Raw genomic sequence first — 22,332 nt, 5'->3', positions numbered from 1 at the left:
TTAACTTTTTGAACTTCTTGCTCTTATAAGACTAGTCTGTGCTTTCTTCTCAATGATCCTACACTTTTTGTCTCCCTTATGTGGTGCTAGACAATTCTCCAAAGTATATTTCCTCTCCCCTTACTAGAATCTAACTCATTCCTTTAATCTGCACCAATCACACTGCTTTTTGAAGTAATGCCTTTCTCAGGTGGGTAAGATTTCCTTCCCTTCAACCTCCTGACTTGTCAATTAATAGTGTACATTTTCAATACAGCTATCTTCCTGTCCTCAGCTACAAGTGAAGTCTATGATTACTTTTATCATTAGTGATGCATCATCTCTAGCCTGTCAACACAGTTTCTAAGGATGAGGAGACTCTTACTTAGCAACCCCAAATATCGAACGTAACGGATTGTGTTTCATAGACTCAATATATGTTTCTTGGTTTGATGAAGCATTCTTGTTCCTGATTATAACGTTGCTTCTTTTGCAAAGCCTGTTCAGAAAGATCTGGCTGCTTTTCTATTTTCTCCCTCTCCTCTACCTTTTATGTGTGTAAAATGAGTGATGTCACTTGCCTTCAACATAAATGGGCAGCACAATAGTGAGTCCCCTCCCTGCTGGTTATACTTCATTTAGAACTGTCTGCCTACTGGCCCACTAGGTGCCATTCCTCCCCAGTGACTGCTCGCATCACCTCAACATTTTTTATGCCCGCAGCCAGCTCAGGGATAGGGCTGCTTGCTGCCATGTGTTTCTATTAGTGGCAAAATGCCGTTCAACACAGAGGGCTCTATATCCATGATGAATGGCCTCCTAGAAATAAGAAATGAATGTTATGCAAAGCTTAATATAACACAGTTAATGGTAACAAAATTAAAGTGAGCAACAGATGATGCATGCGGATATTTCAACAAGAAACACAGAAGTCATTCTCCTGGTCTATATAATCTTTACAGATATAATCATATTCAAGGTTTTAGTTTCTTCTTTTATTCAACTAACGAGGGAAGAAACTAAACTATCTGAACAGAATTTGTTAATTAAGATAATAAGCCTACACGTGATTATATAATCAATACGCATAGAAATAAGTGAAACTTTCTTCTGCATGTCCTTAGGACAGTGAGATAACGTGATGTGGCTCCATACTGAGTAACTGATTTGAAATTGCAAGATGCTAAGATTGCTACAGAGGATACTAAAACTGCAAGATACTAAGATTGCCCACTAATTCAGCCTAAAAATTAAGTCCTTATATCTACCTAATATCTATAATTATATCGTGAGTTATTACTTGTAGACCAGGAAAGTGCAAACTAGTTGATTCTACATAATGGAAATGAATTCCAAAAGCACCTAATACAGTAAAATCTCATTATGACATATAAAAAGTGGGCGGTTTCATTTAAGTTTTTTATCCATGCATATTTCACCTAAATATATTTATTTTCCTCTTACGTTCTATGCCAGAGTCCACTGGAATTGATGGATATAAAGGATGATGCATGTAAGTTATATGTTGCAGTCACCGTTTTAAGTGTGAATGAACTGTTCACGCAAAAATCTCAGGGCGTCATGTTCTATTTCTACATTAATAAAGAAATATGTCTCTTAAGGTCTCTCCTTTTCTCTGTTAACATGTATTTCTGAAAGACCTGCAAATACTACACATTACTTGAAGCCGTAAAATTGCTACACTATTAACACCCTAGAAACGAAGAAACCACAAAGTCACAGGTCTATACCATTTGAGATACAATATAACATGACAAGTAATGCCATGCCAAAAGAATTTATTGTGGCACATTTTCCCTAATACTTAGAATTTGACCTCTATATCTATACAAGCGTTTACATAATAGCTATATATGTATATATTTTACGCAATTACATAAAACTGGCTTTTGTCTCACCATAAGATTCTTATGGACTCTATGATCCAATGTAATACCATAAGTATAAGCCAGAAACAACACATTAATAGCTTTAAATAGCAGGGGTTCTCTATCTCTCTCTCTTAAATTGAAGAATAATGAACTCGTCAAGTATCAAAGATACAGAAAGCCATGTTTAAAGCCAAATAAAAAGCCCCAAATACTTATTTATAAAAGGCAAAAAATTGACAATATAACTATTTAAGTTAAATGACTATCTAATGAAACTCCAAAAACTTAGAAAGAAGGAAACGATAAAAAGAAAAAGCAGAAATCAATCATATAGAGAATAAATATACAACAGAAAAAAATTTAAGTCAGGAAATGTTCTTCTTTGTAAAGATTAACACAATCAAGAAATTCCTAGCAAATTGATTTTAAAAAGTCAGAGAAGGCATACATGACCAACACAGGGAATGAAAAGAAATCCCACGAAATTCTACAAACATTAAAAAAATAAATAGGATCATGGAAAATAATACGCCCCAACCTTTGGAAGTTTAATATAATGAACAGAATCCTTGAAAACAGAAATTATTAAGAACAAACATAAAAAGAAATAAAAATATGAACCGGGCATATGTCTACTGGATCATGACAGGTCAGGCTGAACTCCTCTGATAGAACTCCGGAGATGACTGCAGTGAGGGCTCCTACCCTGTCCCTCACGTGACCACACACTCAGGTTGCCCAAGGCTAAGGCTGGGCTCTTCGTGAGAGGAGCGAAGACAGTGGGCAAGGTGCAGCAGTTTTAAAGCAACAGTGGAAGTGACTTTGGTACAAAAGGAAGAAGTTGGAGTAGTGAGGGGGCACTCTACCTCAGGAGGAATTTCTATAAGAATCCTTCACTGATTCCTTGGGAGCTTAAAGAACGTGTTCTCTCTCCCTTCCCCTCTTCTCCTTCTCCCTCTTCTCCTCCAACCTCTCTCCTACCGCCTGTCCCTCCAGCATCTAGGAGCATGTCCCTGCTTCAGGAACATGTGTCTGCTCTGTCGCCTCTTTGTCGTGCCGCTGCTGTCTATGAACTATTCTGCTTTCCCTGGAACCAGCCTTGTACTTACAAAAAAAATAGAGCTTGCGCAATGATAGTCTTCATCTATTACTACTTGAAAATCATGCTGTGTGTTCAGTTACCTGAAATAATTTCCCAAAAGCAATTTCTCTTTTAATTTTGAGAGTCTCATAATTAAAAGTGGGAAGTCATTTGAAAAAACGTACAAAATTCAATATTGTCCTTTCTCATTCTCATTGTTTTAACATCACAGAACTTTTCTGACAGAGGTCATGATGTTGAAATAAGGACTGTAAACCAACTGATCTTGAATTAGTCAAGAAGGTATGGAAAGTAGAGTAATATTTAATTTTAGCAGTCTGTCTAATGATTACAATTATAGGAAAATGACATATTCTAAGTGTAAAGGAATCTTTTGATAAGATCACATTCTTTTCCATTTTTGTCTCAGAACAAATGAAAGTCATTATTATGCAAATTTCAATTTAGAATTTTCTGAGAAGTTTGACTTCACGTATTGTTTTGGGGTTCTTCTTAATCGATCATTTGATGTGAATAGGTATTTTAAATGATATTTTAAATTTTATACTTACCATGGTGGAATAAATTGGAAGCTCCTTGAATGGGTTAACAAGCAAGAGGATGTCTCCAATAAAAGTCTGTTAAAAGAAAAGGATATAAATAGTTGGTGGACTATATAAATGGAACACTTAAAATTAAAAATGATACAACTTTAAAATCACTGTACAAAATAGAGAAAATAAATAAAAGCCATACTTTAACATTTTGTGAACTGTTGTAAAGTTTGTGAATAAAGAAATAGGAAAGTCAAATTCAAATTAAATAAAACCAACAAGGGTGTTCCATTAAACACATAACAAGTGAAATGACTGGATTCTTTTTTTTTTTTAATGCCAAATCCTCTTTTATTCCAAATCGTTTTTCTTCTTTTTTTATAATAATTTTTTATTATGTTATATTAGTCACCATACAGTACAGCCTTAGTTTTTGATGTAGTGCTCCATGATTCATTGTTTGCCTATAGCACCCAGTACACCATGCAATACGTGTCCTCCTTACCACCCATCACCGGCCTATCCCAATCCCCACCCCCCGCCCCTGAAGTCCTCAGTTTGTTTCCCAGAGTCCATAGTCTCTCGTGGTTCATTCCCCCTAAACAGAAATGACTGGATTCTAAGAATCGCTTTTCTTTCTTTTTTTTTTTTTTTAAAGATTTTATTTATTTATTTGGCAGAGATAGAGACAGCCAGCGAGAGAGGGAACACAAGCAGGGAGAGTGGGAGAGGAAGAAGCAGGCTCATAGCCGAGGAACCTGATGTGGGGCTCGATCCCACAACACCGGGATCACGCCCTGAGCCAAAGGCAGACGCTTAACCGCTGTGCCACCCAGGAGCCCCTAAAGAATCAGTTTTCTTAAAGGGGTTTTGTGAGGATCAGACTGAATAAAAAATATAAGATTAAAACACATGGCAAATATACTGAAGGAAATGAATGTCATAATGAGTTCTATGCTGCTACAGAATAAAAATGAAATGCATAAGTGAAAAATGAATAAAACACAGAAAGCAAATAATACTTTTGTAATTAAAAGAAGAACAAGTAATGAGATATAAAGGCACAAAGAACGGACGGGATAAATAAGTCAAATAATAAAATGATAGATTTAAACCCCCCCCAAATCAGTAATTACATCAAATGTAAAGCTAATAAATACTCTAATGAAAGGACAAAGATTATGAACTAGATTATTCTATATAGATTAAGAAAATTTGGAAGTAAAAAGATAAAGCAAGAATACCTGCAAACAATAATAACAGAAAAAATGTGGTTTAGCAACACTCAATTCACACATACAAAAAAAAAAAAAATGATGAAAAGGGACATTTCACAGTGATAAAACGTTAAATCAATCAGGAAGATACAGCATTTAAAATTTCTATGAGACCAAAATCTAGCACAAAACATATGAGGCAAAAACAGCTGTAAGGAGAAAAATTAATTCACAATTTAAACAATGTTTTTTCTTAGTAACTCATGGAATAAGCAGATAAAATCTTGAAATAAAAAATTACCAAGTGACTAACTGACTTATATACAGCACTGTTACCAAACACTTGCAGAATATGCATTCTTTAAAATTGAACACAGGTCAGTTTCATTATATTTAAAGGACCTGAATCACATAGAGTATGTACTCTGATCACGGTAGAATTAAGACAGAAATTAATAACAGATAACTAGAAAATCACCAAACGTTTGGGAATTATACAATGCATCTGCAAATAACCTATGAGCCAAAACAGGAGCCACAAGGCAAATGAGAAAATATTTTGATTATAACACATCATAATTTGTGAGATGCAACCAAAGATATACTTAGTATGGAAATTACTGCCTGATATGCTATTTATAACGTTAAAAAAGAAGAAAGGCTGGTAGCTATGATCTAAGTATACTTTTCAAGGACCTCATCAAATTACATCAAAATATACAGAAATATAATCAGTATAACAGCAGAAATTAATGGAATAGAAAACAAAAGTCAAAAGGTGGTCTTCTGAACAATATAATAAAACAAGACTGAGAAAACAAGAGAAAATGCACAAACTATGAGTATTCTACATACGACATTTACTACAGACAACATAGACATGAGAAGAGATGAAGAGATGTTTGGAATCACATTTTTGCCACTATGGATATTTAGATAATGTGGACAACAACCATCATCTTACCAAAACAAACACAGGAAGATAGAGAACATCTGACTAGTTTTTTCTGTAAAAGAAATTTGAAGCTATGTCTAAAAACCTTTCTCAAAGAAAATTTAAACTTCACTAGTGAATTCTTTCCAACACTGATGAACAAAATAAGCAAAATAAGCAATTACAGATTATTCCAGGAAAGAATTTTAGAGGGAACACCATTTCATTTTAAGAGGGCTACATAAACTTGGTATTACAAACCTAAGTAGTATATTGAAAGAAAGGAAGATTACAGGCTGTTCTCCTTCCTAAAGTACATGCAAAAATCCTGAGCAAAATATTGACAAATTGAATCCAGTAATACATTCAACAGATAATCTGTTTCAACCAAATAGGATTTGTTCTAGAAACATAAGGTTGGCTTCATATTAGTAAATCAACCCTTGTAATTTATAATAATAAAAAGTCATAAAATCAATAAATGTCAAAAAAATTTAATAGCATTCAATGCCTACTCTTGATTAAAAATAACAACTTTTAAAAACTATTAATATAAGGAACTCCCTTAATCTAATAACATTTAACCATACCTATGGCAGAGCTACTGCAAACAACTTGCTTAATGATAAAATATCGAAAGCTTTTCCCTGAGATCCAAAATGAGGTAGGGATGCCTATCTTAGGTTATTGTCACCTCCCATCATCTTTTCATTAAGAGTGCCATCCCGTGAAATAAAACAGGAAAAAAAGTAAGGAAGTTATCGATTTAAAAGAGAAAAATAAAAGTCATGATCTACATAATATGTGGCAGTATATGCAGAAAATCCAAAAGATTCTCCGTATAAATCAATATTTACATATAAATTTAGCAAGTTTGGCAGATAAAACATGAAGTTCACAATCAAATTATACCTCTATATTTGTAACACACAAAAAGAAAGTGAAATTTGTTATTTTCAATATTTTCAATAAGAAAATAACATTTATTATAGCCTCAAAGTTTGAAAAAGGCCTAGAAAGACATCTGATACGAATGGTCAAGACATCAAAAATTTAAAAATGTGCCAGAGAAGGTAACCATGGCCAAAGGAGGGATATTAACCTTCCATGATATATAGAAGACTTCTATATCAAGATTTATTATACTACTATAGTGATTAAGATATCTCGGATCCGGGGTGCCTGGGTGGCGCAGTCGTTAAGCGTCTGCCTTCGGCTCAGGGCGTGATCCCAGCGTTCTGGGATCGAGCCCCACGTCAGGCTCCTCCACTAGGAGCCGGCTTCTTCCTCTCCCACTCCCCCTGCTTGTGTTCCCTCTCTCGCTGGCTGTCTCTGTCAAATAAATAAATAAATAAATCTTTAAAAAAAAAAAAAAAAGATATCTCGGATCCATACAACAGAAGGCAGATTCTGGAGACGGACCCACTCCCCAGGGTCACCTGGTCACCACAAAGGCACCAGTGCAACGTAGCAGGAGAATCCACATGGGGCAACATGAGTCTGGACCCTCCTCTTGTACCATTGTGAAATCACTTCCACACTGGTAATACACCTTAAATGTGAAAGTTAAAACAACCAAACTGAATGAAGAAAATGTAAGAAAATGGCCCAAGCCAAATTTTCTTAAGTGGGACAAACATTAAACATAAAGAACTTCGTAAAAACTGCAAAAGCTTCTATTCACCTACAGACCAACTAGAAGACAAAAATGCAAGCCACAGACTGGGAGAAAATGCTTGCAAATGTGCATATTTAACAAAGAAAGAGTATCCGGAATATATAAAAATCCCTACGTACCAAGAAGAAAAAGTAAAACAACCCATTTATTTTTACTGAATGGGCACCAAGTGAGACGAGATGGCCAAGTGAGTGACACACACGGTCACCACCATCAGTCAGCAGGAGGATGGGAGCTAGAACCACAATGGGGGACCACAGCTGCCCGAATGGCTAACTTATGTGAAAACTACTAACACAACAGCCAACACTGATTGTGCTGAGTGTTGGTGAGGGTGCGGAAACTGAAGTCTGTGGCGACAGTCTAACCACTCTGAGAAAGTGTTTGGCTGTATCTCCTCAGGCTGAAGGGACCTGTGACGCCCGAATTCCAGGGCTGGGCTCACGGCCCCATGAAAATAGCTGCACGCGGCCCCACGGAAATACCTGCGTACACGTGTCACCTAAAAAGGCCTACGATGGTTTATAACAGTATCACCCACATAATTCACGTAATTGTAACAGCATAATTCAACAACCAAACGGTGGAGACAACTCAAGTGTTCCTCCATTGTAGAGTAAATAAATAAATGAGGATATATTCACACGGCAGCTGATTTTGCAGAAGTAAACATGGGTAGCTGTGGCTGGAAGCAATAAAATAGACGGTTATCAGAAATCAAACAATGAATGAAAGCAGGCAGACACACGAGAGAACACACCAGGTGAGTCCTTTTATATAAAATACAGGAAAAAACACCAAACGAATCCGTAGCTATATATGCTAAAATCTTTTGTGATGATTACAGTAAACTGAGGAAGGGGCTTCCAAATATTCCATTTCTTCATGGAACTGCTGGTTACCTGGGCGTGTTCACCAAACGAGGTCAGTGTTGTCTTGAATCACAACATATAAAGACAGTCATGCTCCACTCATGGGTTGTGATTCAAGACAACACTGACTTCAAAGGAGGACTGGCCAGGATTCTACAGCCAAGTAAAGGAGAAAAGGAAAGTAAAATGACTGAACCAAATGGGACCTTTATAGTGAAATATCTGAAAATTACTCAGAAAAATGAAGAGAAAAAGTAGACAGAGGGAGAAGGGAGAAATCTGCTAAGGAAGGAAAAATGCAGAACTTCAAAATAAAATCAAAATACTTCTAAGTTGCACTTTTCTATTGAGATATAATTTCTATTTTGATCTAAGTATTGAAGAAATTTGAGATTGTCTTTGCCAATGTATTTTGTGATAAACGAAAAAGAGTCTAGAAAAACGTGATCTGAGTGTTAAGGATAGACTCCTAACGTATGAGTTTACATAGGCTTATGCCATATTCTCAAGAGGCTGCTTTGATGAAAGGTACTTTGTAAATGTTTTTCAGGAAAAGGATTTTTAAGTTAGAAACCTACAGATTTCCTTCACCTCATCTTTCTAAACTATCACAGTTTTATTTTTAATAGCCCACACATGATAAGTGCTCACAAGGGTCTATGCGGTTGAGTGGAACGACAGGGAATGACATGGCAGGTAACGCATGTGGCGGGTGTGGCTTCAGATTCCAGGCAGGGGGCAGGGTCAGCTGGGGGAAAATGCGTCTGTCCTCATAATTTCAAATATCCTCCAAGTGAGAGAGACTTCAACTTCTTCTTCTTCTTCTTTTTTTTTTTTTTTTTTAAGATTTTATTTATTTACTAGACAGACAGACACAGTGAGAGAGGGAACACCAGCAGGGGGAGTGGTAGAGGGAGAAGCAGGCTTCCCACTGAGCAGGGAGCCCGATTCGGGGCTCGATCCCAGGACCCTGGGATCATGACCTGAGCTGAAGGCAGATGCTTAACAACTGAGCCACTCAGGCACCCCAGACTTCAACTTCTGACACAAGCTTGTCAATTTTAGCCTCTTGAGCTGCTCTTACAAAGAAGACCTGCTACACCCCACTGGGTCACCTGGAAGGAAAGGTTTAGTTAGTAAGTGGCTCAGGTGAGCCAGGCTGCCTACCTGGCTAACCGGATACAACAGGAGCCTGTGTTTGTTTGGGGGGTTTCTTTCTTTATGAGTCTTGAGTCCTACCAGTTGTATTTGTAAAGAGAATATTGCCTCCATGTTTATCTGCCATCCATAAAGAAATTTGATTGCATATTCTATTTCCGCTGTCCCAGTTGACAGTAATAATTCAGAGAAAGAAATGCCTTTGTTCTCTGCATTATTTAGGAAGCAAACGTCTCATCGCTTACAATTAATTTTGTTTGATGGTTTGGGTACATCCTACTGCTACTGGCTGTATGGAACCCTCATAGTCTGATATCCAAATGAAATGCTATACACTTGGTTAAAAGGGCAAGTTATGTTTGCTCCTGGGTTTTGGCATCAAAAGGAAAGAAAAAAGAAAGAAAAGGAAGGAAAGAAAGAAAAGAGCAACTTACAGACTGTTTTGAAAGATCATCTTATATAACCAGTCAGATTACAGCAAAAAGAGATGAAAATCCTGGTTGGACAATTAATTCAGCAGACATGGGTTACGTCGGCCTGATGGGCCCGTGGCAGTAGTGGAGGTCCACTCTGTGTATATTTTGAAAGGAGGGCTGCTAAGATTTGCAGGAAAATCATATGTGGGACACCGAAGTAAGACCAGTCCCAACGCTCTAACCAGGCACTTCAGTCTGAACCTGGGAGCAGAGTAAGAGGGGCAGGGAGGGGCGTGTAAGGAGAGTGGGTGTGGAAGTCAGATGACCAACTCTTAACACAGCATCCACTGAAATCAGTACTTTTGTATTTGTGAGAAGAAACACTTTTAGTTCCAATTCATCGTGGACTGATACTTTTGTAAAATGTAATAAAGGTGAATTCCTGTAAACATGGCATTGAAAAAGACAAACACATACAAAATGTAAGCCTGGATTCTTACTAGAGTCAACGGACAGAAATGAAACCATCAGATTGTCCTAAGAGGTTCTAAATGCTTACTCTCACTGCAGAACGGTAATAAAAAGTTCATACATCCAATGGTCCAGAGGACACACTCTAAGAATCACTTGTTATTATTCAATCAATAATGTTTAAACGGCTTGTCTATCCATTAAAGGCAAGTTCAAATAACATAACTTAGAGCACTCCTTACAAAATTGATCCCAGACGATTTAGCTCTTCAATATTTCAGGTATGGAAAAGAGGAAAATCATGTCTCATGCAGTGGCAAATTTATATTTGATGTGAACTTTAGCAAAGCACGATCCAGAGAGAAAGAGAAACCCAGTGGGCAGGAAGTATCTAAGAAGATGGTCCAGTGCCGGGAGGAGTTGGAGCCATGACTGATAAACAGATAGAAAGAGCTTGTCACTTGAGATTGGAAAGTGCTTGACCAGGCCTCACAGTGAGCAAACCCAGCATGGATCCCACTGTCACTGAGCCAGTCTAGCACAGCAAAGGGACATTCATCAAATCACCCGTGACACAGATCCTCACAAGTGGTGAGAAGAAAGATCCATCGTGACGTCATCAGAAAGGTCTGGGGGGGTTACTTAAAGACTGAAGAACTTCCGAGTGGGAGTTTATAAAGCGAAAGGAAAGGAAAAAAGTGTTTATTCCATGGGGTAGAAAGAGAAGCTTAGGGGGAAGTAAAACAGCCCAAGGAAAATCTTAACGCAGGCAGGAGGGCGAGAGAATCAACCAGTATCTGGGGCCCGGGTTGTGAATGAAGACTGTGGTCACCCTCCCATGAGAAGTGACAAGCCACAGAGACGTTTCAAGTCTGGGAGTGGCAAGATCACATCTGTTCCTGGATAAGAATGACTCTAGCTCCTGGTGAGATTAGGTTGAAAGGGGACAAGGTTGCCTCCGCAGGGTTCGGAGGCTGTGGAGAGGAGATGGCAATGACCTTGATGAGGATGGGGACCGCTGAGGTGCAGGGTGGATTAAGTGGATGTCAAGGTAGGAAAGAGGAGGAGGAGGAGGAGAAGAAGAATCAGCACCAGGTTGGAAAAGGTGAGAAAATGGAATAAAACTAATACACAATTAGCAGGGCCATTCCAGGGAGCGAAGTTACCAGCTTTCACCACTTTATGCCAATGACTCAATCCCATTCGTTTTGATAGAAGCATTTAATTGTAAGTGTATTTACAGTGGCAGGCAATTTATCCAAGCATTAAGATGCCGCACTGAATTTTCATAGGCTAATCAGCACCTGACGATTTATTACTCACAAGGAAATCTCAGACTTCACATTTACATGAAAATTACTTAATCAATTTCTCAGTAGACTGGGGAAAAAAGAGTGTTATCAAAAAGGGATAGCACATATGGGCATAATCAGATTTCTCTATAGACATTCTGATTGAATTGCTCTGAGCTGAATATCACAAAATCAAGGAGAGGGAGACAGACAGACAGACCGACAGACACAGGGACTGAGATGACATGGTGTCTAAATCGTTCTGCATATTGGATGAAATAACACATATACACCAGGGCAGAACCACAGCAAATTAATTCTCTATGCTGTTTGCCATCTGAGTCATATATCCGTATCCTGTTATCAGGGATTGGTGTATAAATTATTTACTTTACAGACAAAGCATTTCCTGATAACTTAAAGGGACTCTGGTTTCTCTTTTCATGCAGATAGAGATGACATCCTCCCAGCAGAGTGAACTGTCCCTCTTTAGCTTCCTTTTCCAGATCTAGCAGGTTTAAGTACAGGAAACAAACAGCATTTTTGGAAGTGACTTGCGGATCCTGCGGTTTCTAGCCAGATCTTCTCCCACAGCGAACTTGACACCAGGAAAGTTGTCAATCCTCAGGGTGTTCACTTTCACTTAACTACTCTGAAATCTGGATCTTTGCTGAACTTGCCTTAGAACTGAATCAGAATGAACCCGAACTCTGAGAAATCGACCTTAAGCTATCAGCAAGACCAGAAACAACAATAAGCCCCCTCCTTGTACTATCTGTGGCACGGAAGGGGGGGAATCGGCAGCAAGACAAAGCAGGGCACAAGGCAGGTTCAAGGGCACTTACATATATCTGATTGTTCCCAAAGCGCTTCTGAATTTCATAAAGCAGGGTGCCGTCATTCAGCTCGCTGAGCGTTGCCAGGTCATCACTGGGAGCGGGAGGCATCAGCTTGACCTAGGGAAAAAAATAAGTAGGATCAATTCTAATTGCTTTCCCATCAACTTTCTTCACAGTTGGATGTTCCAATTCTAATTACATGTCAAAAGTGTAGAGACCACGTGAGTTTGAAACCATTATTAAAAGATGAAATGGTTCACTTAAAAGGAACAAAAAATTCAACAGCCACAGAGAAATGCATTCAGATGAGAATTTCCATCCTATGCCCACGAGCGTGGGCACACACGCTCACACACACACACACACACACACACACACACACACACACCAACGTAGGCACCCCCAGGGCTACCTTCCGTCCCGCAAAGGCATCAGTCTGCCAAAATCATTTCAGCATGTTGACTTTCCTAGTCCCCACTTAAAATGTAGACAGCCCTGAGCTGTTCTGAGTCCTCTAAGACCAGCAGCTGAAAAGCTCACGTATCTGCAGTGTTTCCAAAGCTAAAGCAAACTTCTCCTGTTACTGTTGTTGGCATGGTGAAGGAGCCAGTGTGCCTGGAACTTAGCTTCCGCATACATGTAGGAGGAGGCCAGATTTTGAAAGAAGACTCTAGAATTTTGGCTTGAGATTTTTATTCTTTTCTACATTACTCCTACAATGAAAGTAGCTGTGAGATTAAGATAATTTTGTCATAAAGAAAAACATGCTTCCCTATTCAACCTAATAGAAAGTGACGGAGTTAAAAAACTGGGAAATATTTCAAATAAAAAAGATGAATTTGGATGATTTAATTAGATGAAAAAAATCTATCATTTTCAAGTTAGGAATGGACCATGGTTAATTTTACGTACACAAGATACGTTGTGCAAAGCAGACGCTTGATCTACAAAGACAGCTTTGGTTTTCTTTTGTCAAACACGGAGGAGGAGCCAAAGACCAAGCATAGTCTTATCAATGCCTCTGTGAGTTCACTGGTGCCCATAGTGAATTTTTAATAACAGCAAGTTTATTCGCATCATTTGTATTTGTGTTTGTACTGGGTATTTGGATTTGCCTTTCGTATTTATATTTGCATTACGTATCTTATCATTATACGTATCACTGTTAAAGAATTTGAACTTAAAGATTACTGTTTATCAGCTAAATGTTTATGGCATTGACAAATACTGCACATGAAAAAAATCTAAATGAAGGATGGTCTCTCTGATATGAGTGGTTTGCAGAATGCAATCTTTCTCAGGAGTTCATAAAGTGAAGTCAGTGCTTTCCCAGGCTGTTTCTAATCCTAATGCATTCATCATGGAAACTCAGATTCTTCACTGGGAATCTCAAGTGGTCGGAAGAGTGGTTTGTTATGTCTTCCAGTTAGACGGGTATCACGCAGCGGTCTCTGGTAGGAGAAATACCACCGCTTGTGTAAGTGGTGAGCACTATATTCCAAGAGAAAGTTGTTTATGCATTGAAAATCAATTTGTAAAATACTCCAGGCATCATAAAGGTCAGGAACAAGCCTCTTCTCACCCCACACCATGCACGAACTCAGCGAACACCCTCAGTGCATTGTCTTTGCTGTTGCAGCATTTAAAAGAAATAGGCCTCAAAATCTCTTTCAGAATGAACCTTTAAGGAGCATATCACATAGTCTCATTAAAATAAGTTAATTAGTTCATTTTAATTAGTTAGAGGCATAGCTGGAAGACTTCGATCCTGTCACAAATATTCACTTACACAATCAAGAGTAGAATCCGAAAGCTGGTACTTGTGGCTGATAAAAATTGAAGTGATAACGTCCCGCCTCTCCTGATATTCTTCTGGGTTGTCAAAATCAGTCTGGGGATGGTGCGATATCTGTGTTTTTGGTTTTTCTTTTCACATTAAACACTTAGTTCTACTTAGAAGAGTCTTGTAGGCCCAAAATGCTGCCGGGAAAGTGACGAGCGGTCTGGGCGACCCAGGCACGTTCCACTCTGCATCTTTCATCAGTCACGCCAATTTGGGTAAAAATCTTACACACTGACCTGAGCTTCCCCACCGACAACATGCTGGAAACTGAAGCACATCTAGGCATCCATCATCTTTGTGTTCATGGGGGTGAACCTGTTTAAACCTCAGTGGTGTGTCTTCCCGGCGGGGGGACCGTGAACATTTTTCTTCTGTAACATAACTAAGTCACTTTCAATTGTCTTTGATAATACGAAGGATGATGGTGTGTCCCTCACAGGAAGCTGTGAGGATGAGCTTGTGCGGAGGCCCCGGGAGGCGTCTGCTCTGCGGGTAAGCGTGCAGGAATGGGTGCGTCGTTACCGAGGGAAACATCTGGAGAGGGCCATGAGCACCAAAGGTAAACTTTCTGCCAACTTCCCTGAGGCTGCCTTTGGAGAAAGGAGGAGGCAGGCATTTGTCGAGGGCTCTGGGCCAATCTCTGCAGCCCTCAGCAGAGACCCTCAGCTATCATCTGCTCTAAAATCTGGAATTCTCTTTCACATACCCCTTTTTTGAGGAAGGATCTGCTGTGAAATAATAATTTTTAAAAGTTTGAGATTCATGGATATAGTCCAACATCCTTAATTAGTAGACAGAGAACTTAAGGCCCAGAGAGGCTGCATGGTTTCCCTGGGGTCACACAGCGGATAGGTCAGAAGGGGAAGCTGGGACAATACCCATCAGGGAACAGTGGAGAAAGTCTAGCAGACACCGAATAAACCGACAATATATATTCAATCATTTGCCTTTCTTTTTCTTGCTCACGGGCTCTTTGCCAGGCACTGTGCTAGACGTTTAGTACAAAGAGGGAGCAAAGGGATGAGGTCACGTACCTCAGAGTGTTTACAGTTTGCTGCGGGAAAAATAAGAATGCAAGTAAGAGACTGCAGTTATAAAAAGGGCTATGGGGGGAAACCACAGGATGCTCTGAAAAGTGAAAAAGTGGACTCCCACTTGGATGGTCTAAGAAGTCCTCTCTGATGAGATCACAGCAAAGCTGCACCTGGACCTAATTCCGCAAGACCATCCTGTGGGGTGGGGGGGGGGTGGGCAGGGAGAGCGAAGAACGTGGAAAGGGCCCTAGGTGCTGCCTGTGCGCTGCAGAGCGGGAGGAAACAGGGCGGGTGGTGGAGAGGGGAAGAGAGACGCACCAGGGGACAGATGGACAGACGCCAGGGCAACAAGAAGAGGAGCGGCCACGCTCACCATGGTGGGGAGCTGTACTGGATTTATTACTTGTGACCCGTAGAGACAAGATCGAGGTTTACTTATACTGATAGACAACTGCAGTGCATCCAGGATCACAGACGCAAGCGTGTGCCCTTAGATATGAAAGGATTTCAGAAAATACGTACAAATGGGTGAGGACATATTTCCAAGAAATAAAAAGCCTACTGGCAAAAGTCTTCATAGAGAGAGAGACATAAAAGGAAACTTTCATTATCAATTTAGAGATGGATATAAATATCTTTTCTTTTCAGTGTCTTTGCAAGCATTTCCTGAAAGTAAAAAATGTATACATCTACATACACACAGATATGTACCCCAGAAATTGGATAAGAATGTGCAAATGTACATCTATACACATTTCACACGCACGTGTTGACACACGCATCTATACACATTCATGCATATACATGATCTGATACAAGCCAATAATGGATTGCAATAACTCTGAACAATGCAAAAATAAGACAAAAGTCTCCATCAAGTTAGTATACATATTTAACTCCCAAAGCATCATAAAAGGAGACAAATCAAGAGCAAGCTTTTTCTTTAGAAGAAATGGTTTACATTTCTTAAATAATAAACTTCCTCTTATAACCACAGCTCTAACAAGCTCAATGCAAATTTCTGGGTGTATGTTTAGAAGAAGCATGAAGAGTACTAACAGAAGTCCCACATGTGTTCTGACAAGCCCGAAAGAGTTATTGCAGACATCTCGTTGGTATTCTTGAGGATTTCCGTCTACAGTGGCACAGCCGTTTCTCGGGTTCGGGAAAATACTAGGCTGACAGTAAAAATGGGAAGACGCCCTAGCCTGTCTGCAGTAATGAGATGTGACAGATACAGTGTGAGAGCAGGTCAAGGGAAGCATTCCTTGCATTTATCACATCAGGATCCCAGAAGGATCAGGAAGGAGGCTTTCTTAATCGATCTTAGGCAAGGCTATCAAAGGGACACATTCTTTGCAAAGATTTCAAAAGCCTTGGGACACCTGCTAGCAAGTGGAAAGAAGAAGAAAAAGACACCTCTAAATATTTTTATGTTATAGTTGTAGGCTCGATAAAGTCTGCTGCCAAAGTCCGCCAAATAATTATAACACAAGGCAAAACAGAGAGGCGATAAATACATAGAAAAGATCAACATCCTCTCTCTAGGACTGACCACTATGATTTCTATGAAGATACATATCCCTATCTATTACTGTAAAAGGAGAGATCTAGAACATAAACTAGAAACCGTTCAGGATAGAAAGTCGGGAAGAACTTCAGAGAAACACTTGGAGAAATGTTTCGAGATCCAAAGGGAACTTAAGTTTTGGGAATATTCTGACTACCCCGATTCCTGGCCTCCACTTGTCAACACTGCGTGGAGTGCCGTCCCCTTTCCTGTTCTGTTTGCTGGTGACTTTTCCTTCTGGGAGATGAACAGTATAAGTGCAGAAACTACAAGTCCAGTAGAGAAAAGAGGGGGTCTGACAAATGGGAAAAAGGCAACAGTACCTTGAGGAGAAGAAAGAGCTGAGTATTCATGATTGAAGAGGAAAGAGGAAGTGAGGAGAAAAACGAGGTGACCCGGATGGTTCTTGCAGGGAAAAGGTGATAGTCTGACAAACACTAAGTTTTCCAGAGCTAATCTCATCAGCACGCCCAGACAGCATTTGAATGATCCCCCTGGGTCTGCTATGCTCTTGGCTGTTTCCACACAGCAAACCGATCAGGCCCTCTCACTTACTAGCGCTTTGCCTGGCCGAGGATTTACACTTTCGTGTACATGGAGACGGGTGTTTCTGTGGACCGCAGAAAGAATTCTCGCCCATCTTCAAAGTCCCTGTACCACACACGCAGCCGGGGAACGCCAACCTCCTCTCCTGTTTCTAGAACCATCACAGGTCCACAGGGCTCTGGAAGATGCTTGGTTGGGTGACCGGCTCTTGATTTCAGGTCCGGGCATGATCTCAGGGTCGTGGCATGGAGCCCTGTCTAGGGGCTCTGCACTCAGCGGGGAGCTGCTCTCCCTCCCTCTCGGCTCTCCCCTGCTTGCACGTGCGCACGTGCTCTCTCTCCCTCAAATGAATAAATCAATCTTAAAAAAAAAACTTAATCTGTAAATTGAGTGTAAGTTAAGTAATGAAAAGGGATAATAACTTGCCCACAGTGGTATTTTGAGGATTAAGACAATGCAGGTAAATGCATGTTTAAGCATTGCAATGTTCAGATAAAGTATAATTTTGTATTATTATTGTCTAAAGTCATCTACATTTGCATTGATAAAAATAAAGCGCCGTGGACGTGTTGACTGGAATTACATCAACAGCAGATAAATTCAGCCATTCTGGCAAAACCTAACATACAGCCAGTCTATATCAATAAGAACAGTAAAAAATATAAATGCATCTTACTGCAATTTTACTCTGTTCTCAGAAAATGTGTTATAACCTTATAGCCCTCATTTCTGTCAACTCCGTAACAATCCTGTGAGAACTATACCATGGACCCATTTCACAGATGGGGCTTATTAAGTCAGGGAGCCTCTGAGTCATAGACTTTCAGCAGCAGACCTAACCAGAGCATCAGTCTTTCTCCATGCTCCCAGGCTAGTGTGCCTTCACTCAGGGGCATAAAAATTGGAATTTCAAGTATGAACTGAATTTAAAGAAATACATTCACAAAGGAAGGAAGTGGAGGAAGGGAGAGGGGGAAAAGAAGTCAGGCAATTAGAGAGAGAATGAAGGGAGAAGTCAGGGGAGGAGAAAGGGAGGGAAAGGCAGAGTGGAAAGGAAATTAAAGGAAGAATGTCTTGCACGCTTTTTAGCAACTAAAGAAAAATTCTACCTTCTTAGAGATATTATGTATTCATTTTGGTGATTATCAGAACCAAAAAAAGTTTAAATCAAGCCTTGAATATTCACTCACACAGTCACCATTTGATAAAACCTACATTTTATAAAAATCTGGAAGGAGAAATACTGTGGTTTTTGTTTCAATTTTTTAAAAAATTTTCTACATGACATATTTCTCTTTAAGATGTTAATCAGAATGTTCTTGCTTTGACACATCTTTTCTAAATCTCTCTTATGAAATGTGACAGTATAATCCAGTCAGTGGATAGTGTCGGTCTTCCTCGGGAGAGAATCACCTACGTGCTTCACCACCAAGAACAGATGCCCGCGATGCCCACAGCGGGATGGAGAGCCCACGTGCCATCGATAACGTATGAACACAAAACCTGAATAACCGCCACTCCCTCTTCAGTACCACACAAACAGAACATGATTGCAACTGCTTTTAATGCCTGGGATACAATTATAAACTGTATAATTAAAAAGAGCTTACATTAAAATCAGAAAGGCTACTCTATAAGGGTTATACTTGAGTGTCATCTCTTTTTTTTAAGATTTTAATTTTTAATGTTTTTAATTTTTTTAAAGATTTTATTTATTGGAGAGAGAGAGAACACCTGTGTGATTGGGGGGGGGCAGAAGGAGAGAGAGAGAGAGAGAATCTCAAGCAGACTCCCCACTGAGCACAGAGCCCCACGCAGGGCTCACTCTCAGGACCCTGAGACCATGACCTGAGCCAAAACCAAGAGTTGATCGCTTAACTGACGGAGCCACCCAGGCGCCCCTAAGATTTTAATTTTTTACAGCAGTTTCAGAGTCACAGCAAAACTGAGAGGAAGGTACAGATATCTCCCACACACCCCTGTCCCACTCGTGCATAGCCTTCCCCACTATTAATACTCCCCACCAGAATGATGACATTTGTCACAGTTGAACCTACATGGACGTGTCACCATCACCCCAAGTCCATGGTGTACATCAGGGCTCACTCTGGGTGTTGTACATTCTGGGGGTTTAGACACATGTGTAAGGACACACGTCTATCACTGTAAAATCATACAAGGCAGTTTCAATGCCCTAAAAATCCTCTGAGCTCCACCTCCTCGTCCCTCCCCCCACCAGCCCAGGCAACCAGGGATCTTTTTACCGTCTCCATCATTTTGCTTTTTCCAGAATGTCAAATACTAGAATCATACGGTATGTATCCTTTTCCGATCGGCTTCGTTCACTCAGTAATATGCATTTAAGGTTACAGGCAGTTACAGGACCCTTAAGAAAGTTAAGAAAGCACTTTGCCTTAGATCTTACCTAACATTCAATTTGCCTACTGCCACGGACTAAACTGCGTTCCTCCGAATTCGTGTGTGGAGGCTCTCAATGTGACTCTTTGGAGATGGGGTCTTAAGGAGGTAATAAAGGTTAAAGGAGGTCATAGGGCTGGGGCCCTGATCCTATAGGCTTGGCCCACTTACAGGAGACACCAGACAGTTCGTCCCTCGTTCCTCTCTCTGTCTCTGTCTCTGTTCCCTCCCCCCCACTCGAGGACACAGGGAGAAAGCAGCCAGGAAGAGGACCTTCATCAGAAACCTTACCAGCTGGCACTTCAAGTCTCCAGAACTGTGAAAAAGAAACTTCTGCTGCCTCGGCCACCCAGTTTGTAGTATTTTGTCACAGTAGCCCAAGCTGACAAACACACCCACTGAAATTTAAAAGTGTCTCAAAATTACAAAAAATATTTATTAGTCATTTTGAAATAACAAAAATTAATGAAACTAAAATTAAATCTTGAAAAGATGGTCTTAGAAAAATCTAGCTAAGATGTCTTTAATATATTCGAAATTAGAGTGAAACAAACCAGTTTCAAGGATAACTCTGCCATTTATAAAACATGAAGCAGGTAAAAATCATTTTTTCTCTAGGGAAATACACTAATTTCTATAACCCCAAGCTCGTCAAAGTGATCCCCCGTAACCTGGGCACTGTGGCGTGCGCACACACACACACACACCCCCACACCACAGATACTTTTCATAAGTGACTCTCAGTGACTGATTTTCCTTTCTTCTTGTTATGCAAAATGTTTGGATTTTTGAAGGAACCAAAAAGCATACCCTACATAATAATCGAAATGAGGACTAAAGACAGAACTGGAAATATTCGGGGATTAGCATACTGGCTGAGCTTGTATTCCTGCTGTAGAAGTCAAGATAGATATAAAATTCACATCCTTGTACAACACAATAGCTGCTACGTTTGTTAATGGTCAGTATAATATCATAACAGTTTATATGTGGGAATTTAAAAAACTACTAACCTGTGCATTCATGAATTTTTCTTCGAATGGAAATTCATAGGCGTTTGGTTTTGAAATGTTGGATTTTAAAGCATGACGTAATAAGCAGGCATGCAGTAAAGGTGTACTTACCTGCTCAGGTTTGCTGGGGTCATTCACGGTAGCATTTTCAGGGATGCTGTCTTGAGACTGTCGCTTGCATAGACCTTTTGTGGCATCTTTGAACATAATGTCTTTCTCCAACATACTGTCTTGCTTGGCAATTGGCAACACCAGGGGACTGCTACAGAAAATAATCAATACTATAATTAGTTTTCTGCTAACATCGCCATATTAATCAAAAATGACCACAACAGGACAGCTCAGTTACAGAAAGTTGTTTTATTCAGATAAGAAAACATTTCTCAACACGGAGGGGAAAAAAAAAATCAATGGGGAATCGGTCAACTTTTCTATTAGTTCTCACTTTCATTCAATTTCAACTTTAAAAGAAAAACATATTCACTTCAACTTGAGAAGAAAATGTTTACAAATGTATATATGACTGTAGGAGGCAAATCAATCAGCAATTTATAAGCTCAGGTTGAACACATGACTGAACTAAGCAAGATATTTAAATGTGAAAGTGAATTGCAAACAAGTGAAGGCACAAATTATACAATTAATTAACCTATTGTTCATATACAACTTAAAATACGTTATGGAATCATGGGCAATATTTAGAGTTTGTAATGAAACAATAACGGGGCATTAAAGAAGAATCATGTGCTCAAGGATTCCAACATTACAGACAATAACTCCTTCCTTCATTACAGCTCAAACTAGGCAAAAAAATAAAAGCTACTTCATATTTTTTGTTGTTCCATAGACATCACTGCCAAAAGAAAGCCATTATTGTGTGATGTCCATAAAAAATAAGCACAGCCTAAAGGTTTAATTTGCATTGTAACACTTTATGATAGTAAGATTTAAACATGCATTTCCCTAAACGTTACCATACGAGCAGAAATTCATACATATTTAATCAAGTGTGATACATATAAACATAATTATTTCATGCATTCTACAATAGCACTTGTGATTCTAATTAATGCTTCAATGTACTTTTTGTTTTTTTCAAAAAATTCAGGTTTATTAAGGTATCACTCACATACGGTAAAACTCACTTTGTGTGGCTGCTCACGTACTGTAGATGTCTGTGTCGGATATATGTGTAGTTGTACACGGTTAAATACATACGTGTGCGTGTAACCCACGTAACCGGTGATACACGGCATTTCTATCACTCCCAGCCATCTCTTTGGGCCTGCTCTGGGGAACCCACTGTCTCCACTAGCCTCCTGCCCCTTGCAACCACTGGTAACTATTTCTTTCACTATAGTTTTGCCTTTTCTAAAACGTCATATGAAAGGGATCATAAAGCATGTAGCTGTTTATATCCGCCTTCATTGACTTAACATCACGTATTTAGCTCATTCATGCTGCTCTGTAGACAATGGTTTGGGTTTGGTGCTGAGTGGTAGTCTGCTGGAGAACGTACTACACT

The 22,332-nt window shown here is 39.6% G+C and overlaps 1 protein-coding gene across 1 annotated transcript in view; it reads right to left on the bottom strand.

Moving 5' to 3' along the window:
* Positions 1-22,332, bottom strand: part of MYO16 (myosin XVI) — a 434,741-nt gene that overhangs the window by 279,732 nt on the left and 132,677 nt on the right. The window contains exons 9-11 of the mRNA XM_040624514.1: positions 20,919-21,069; positions 12,390-12,500; positions 3,525-3,590 (exon numbers count right to left, since the gene is read on the bottom strand). Coding sequence (XP_040480448.1) covers positions 3,525-3,590; positions 12,390-12,500; positions 20,919-21,069 — 328 coding nt within the window. The remainder of the gene's footprint in view (positions 1-3,524; positions 3,591-12,389; positions 12,501-20,918; positions 21,070-22,332) is intronic.

Source organism: Ursus maritimus, unplaced genomic scaffold (assembly GCF_017311325.1).
Source record: "Ursus maritimus isolate PB19 unplaced genomic scaffold, ASM1731132v1 scaffold_10, whole genome shotgun sequence".
Classification (NCBI taxonomy): domain Eukaryota; kingdom Metazoa; phylum Chordata; class Mammalia; order Carnivora; family Ursidae; genus Ursus; species Ursus maritimus.
Note: the sequence above shows the minus strand (reverse complement) of the source record. Positions and strands in the feature narration are given on the sequence as shown.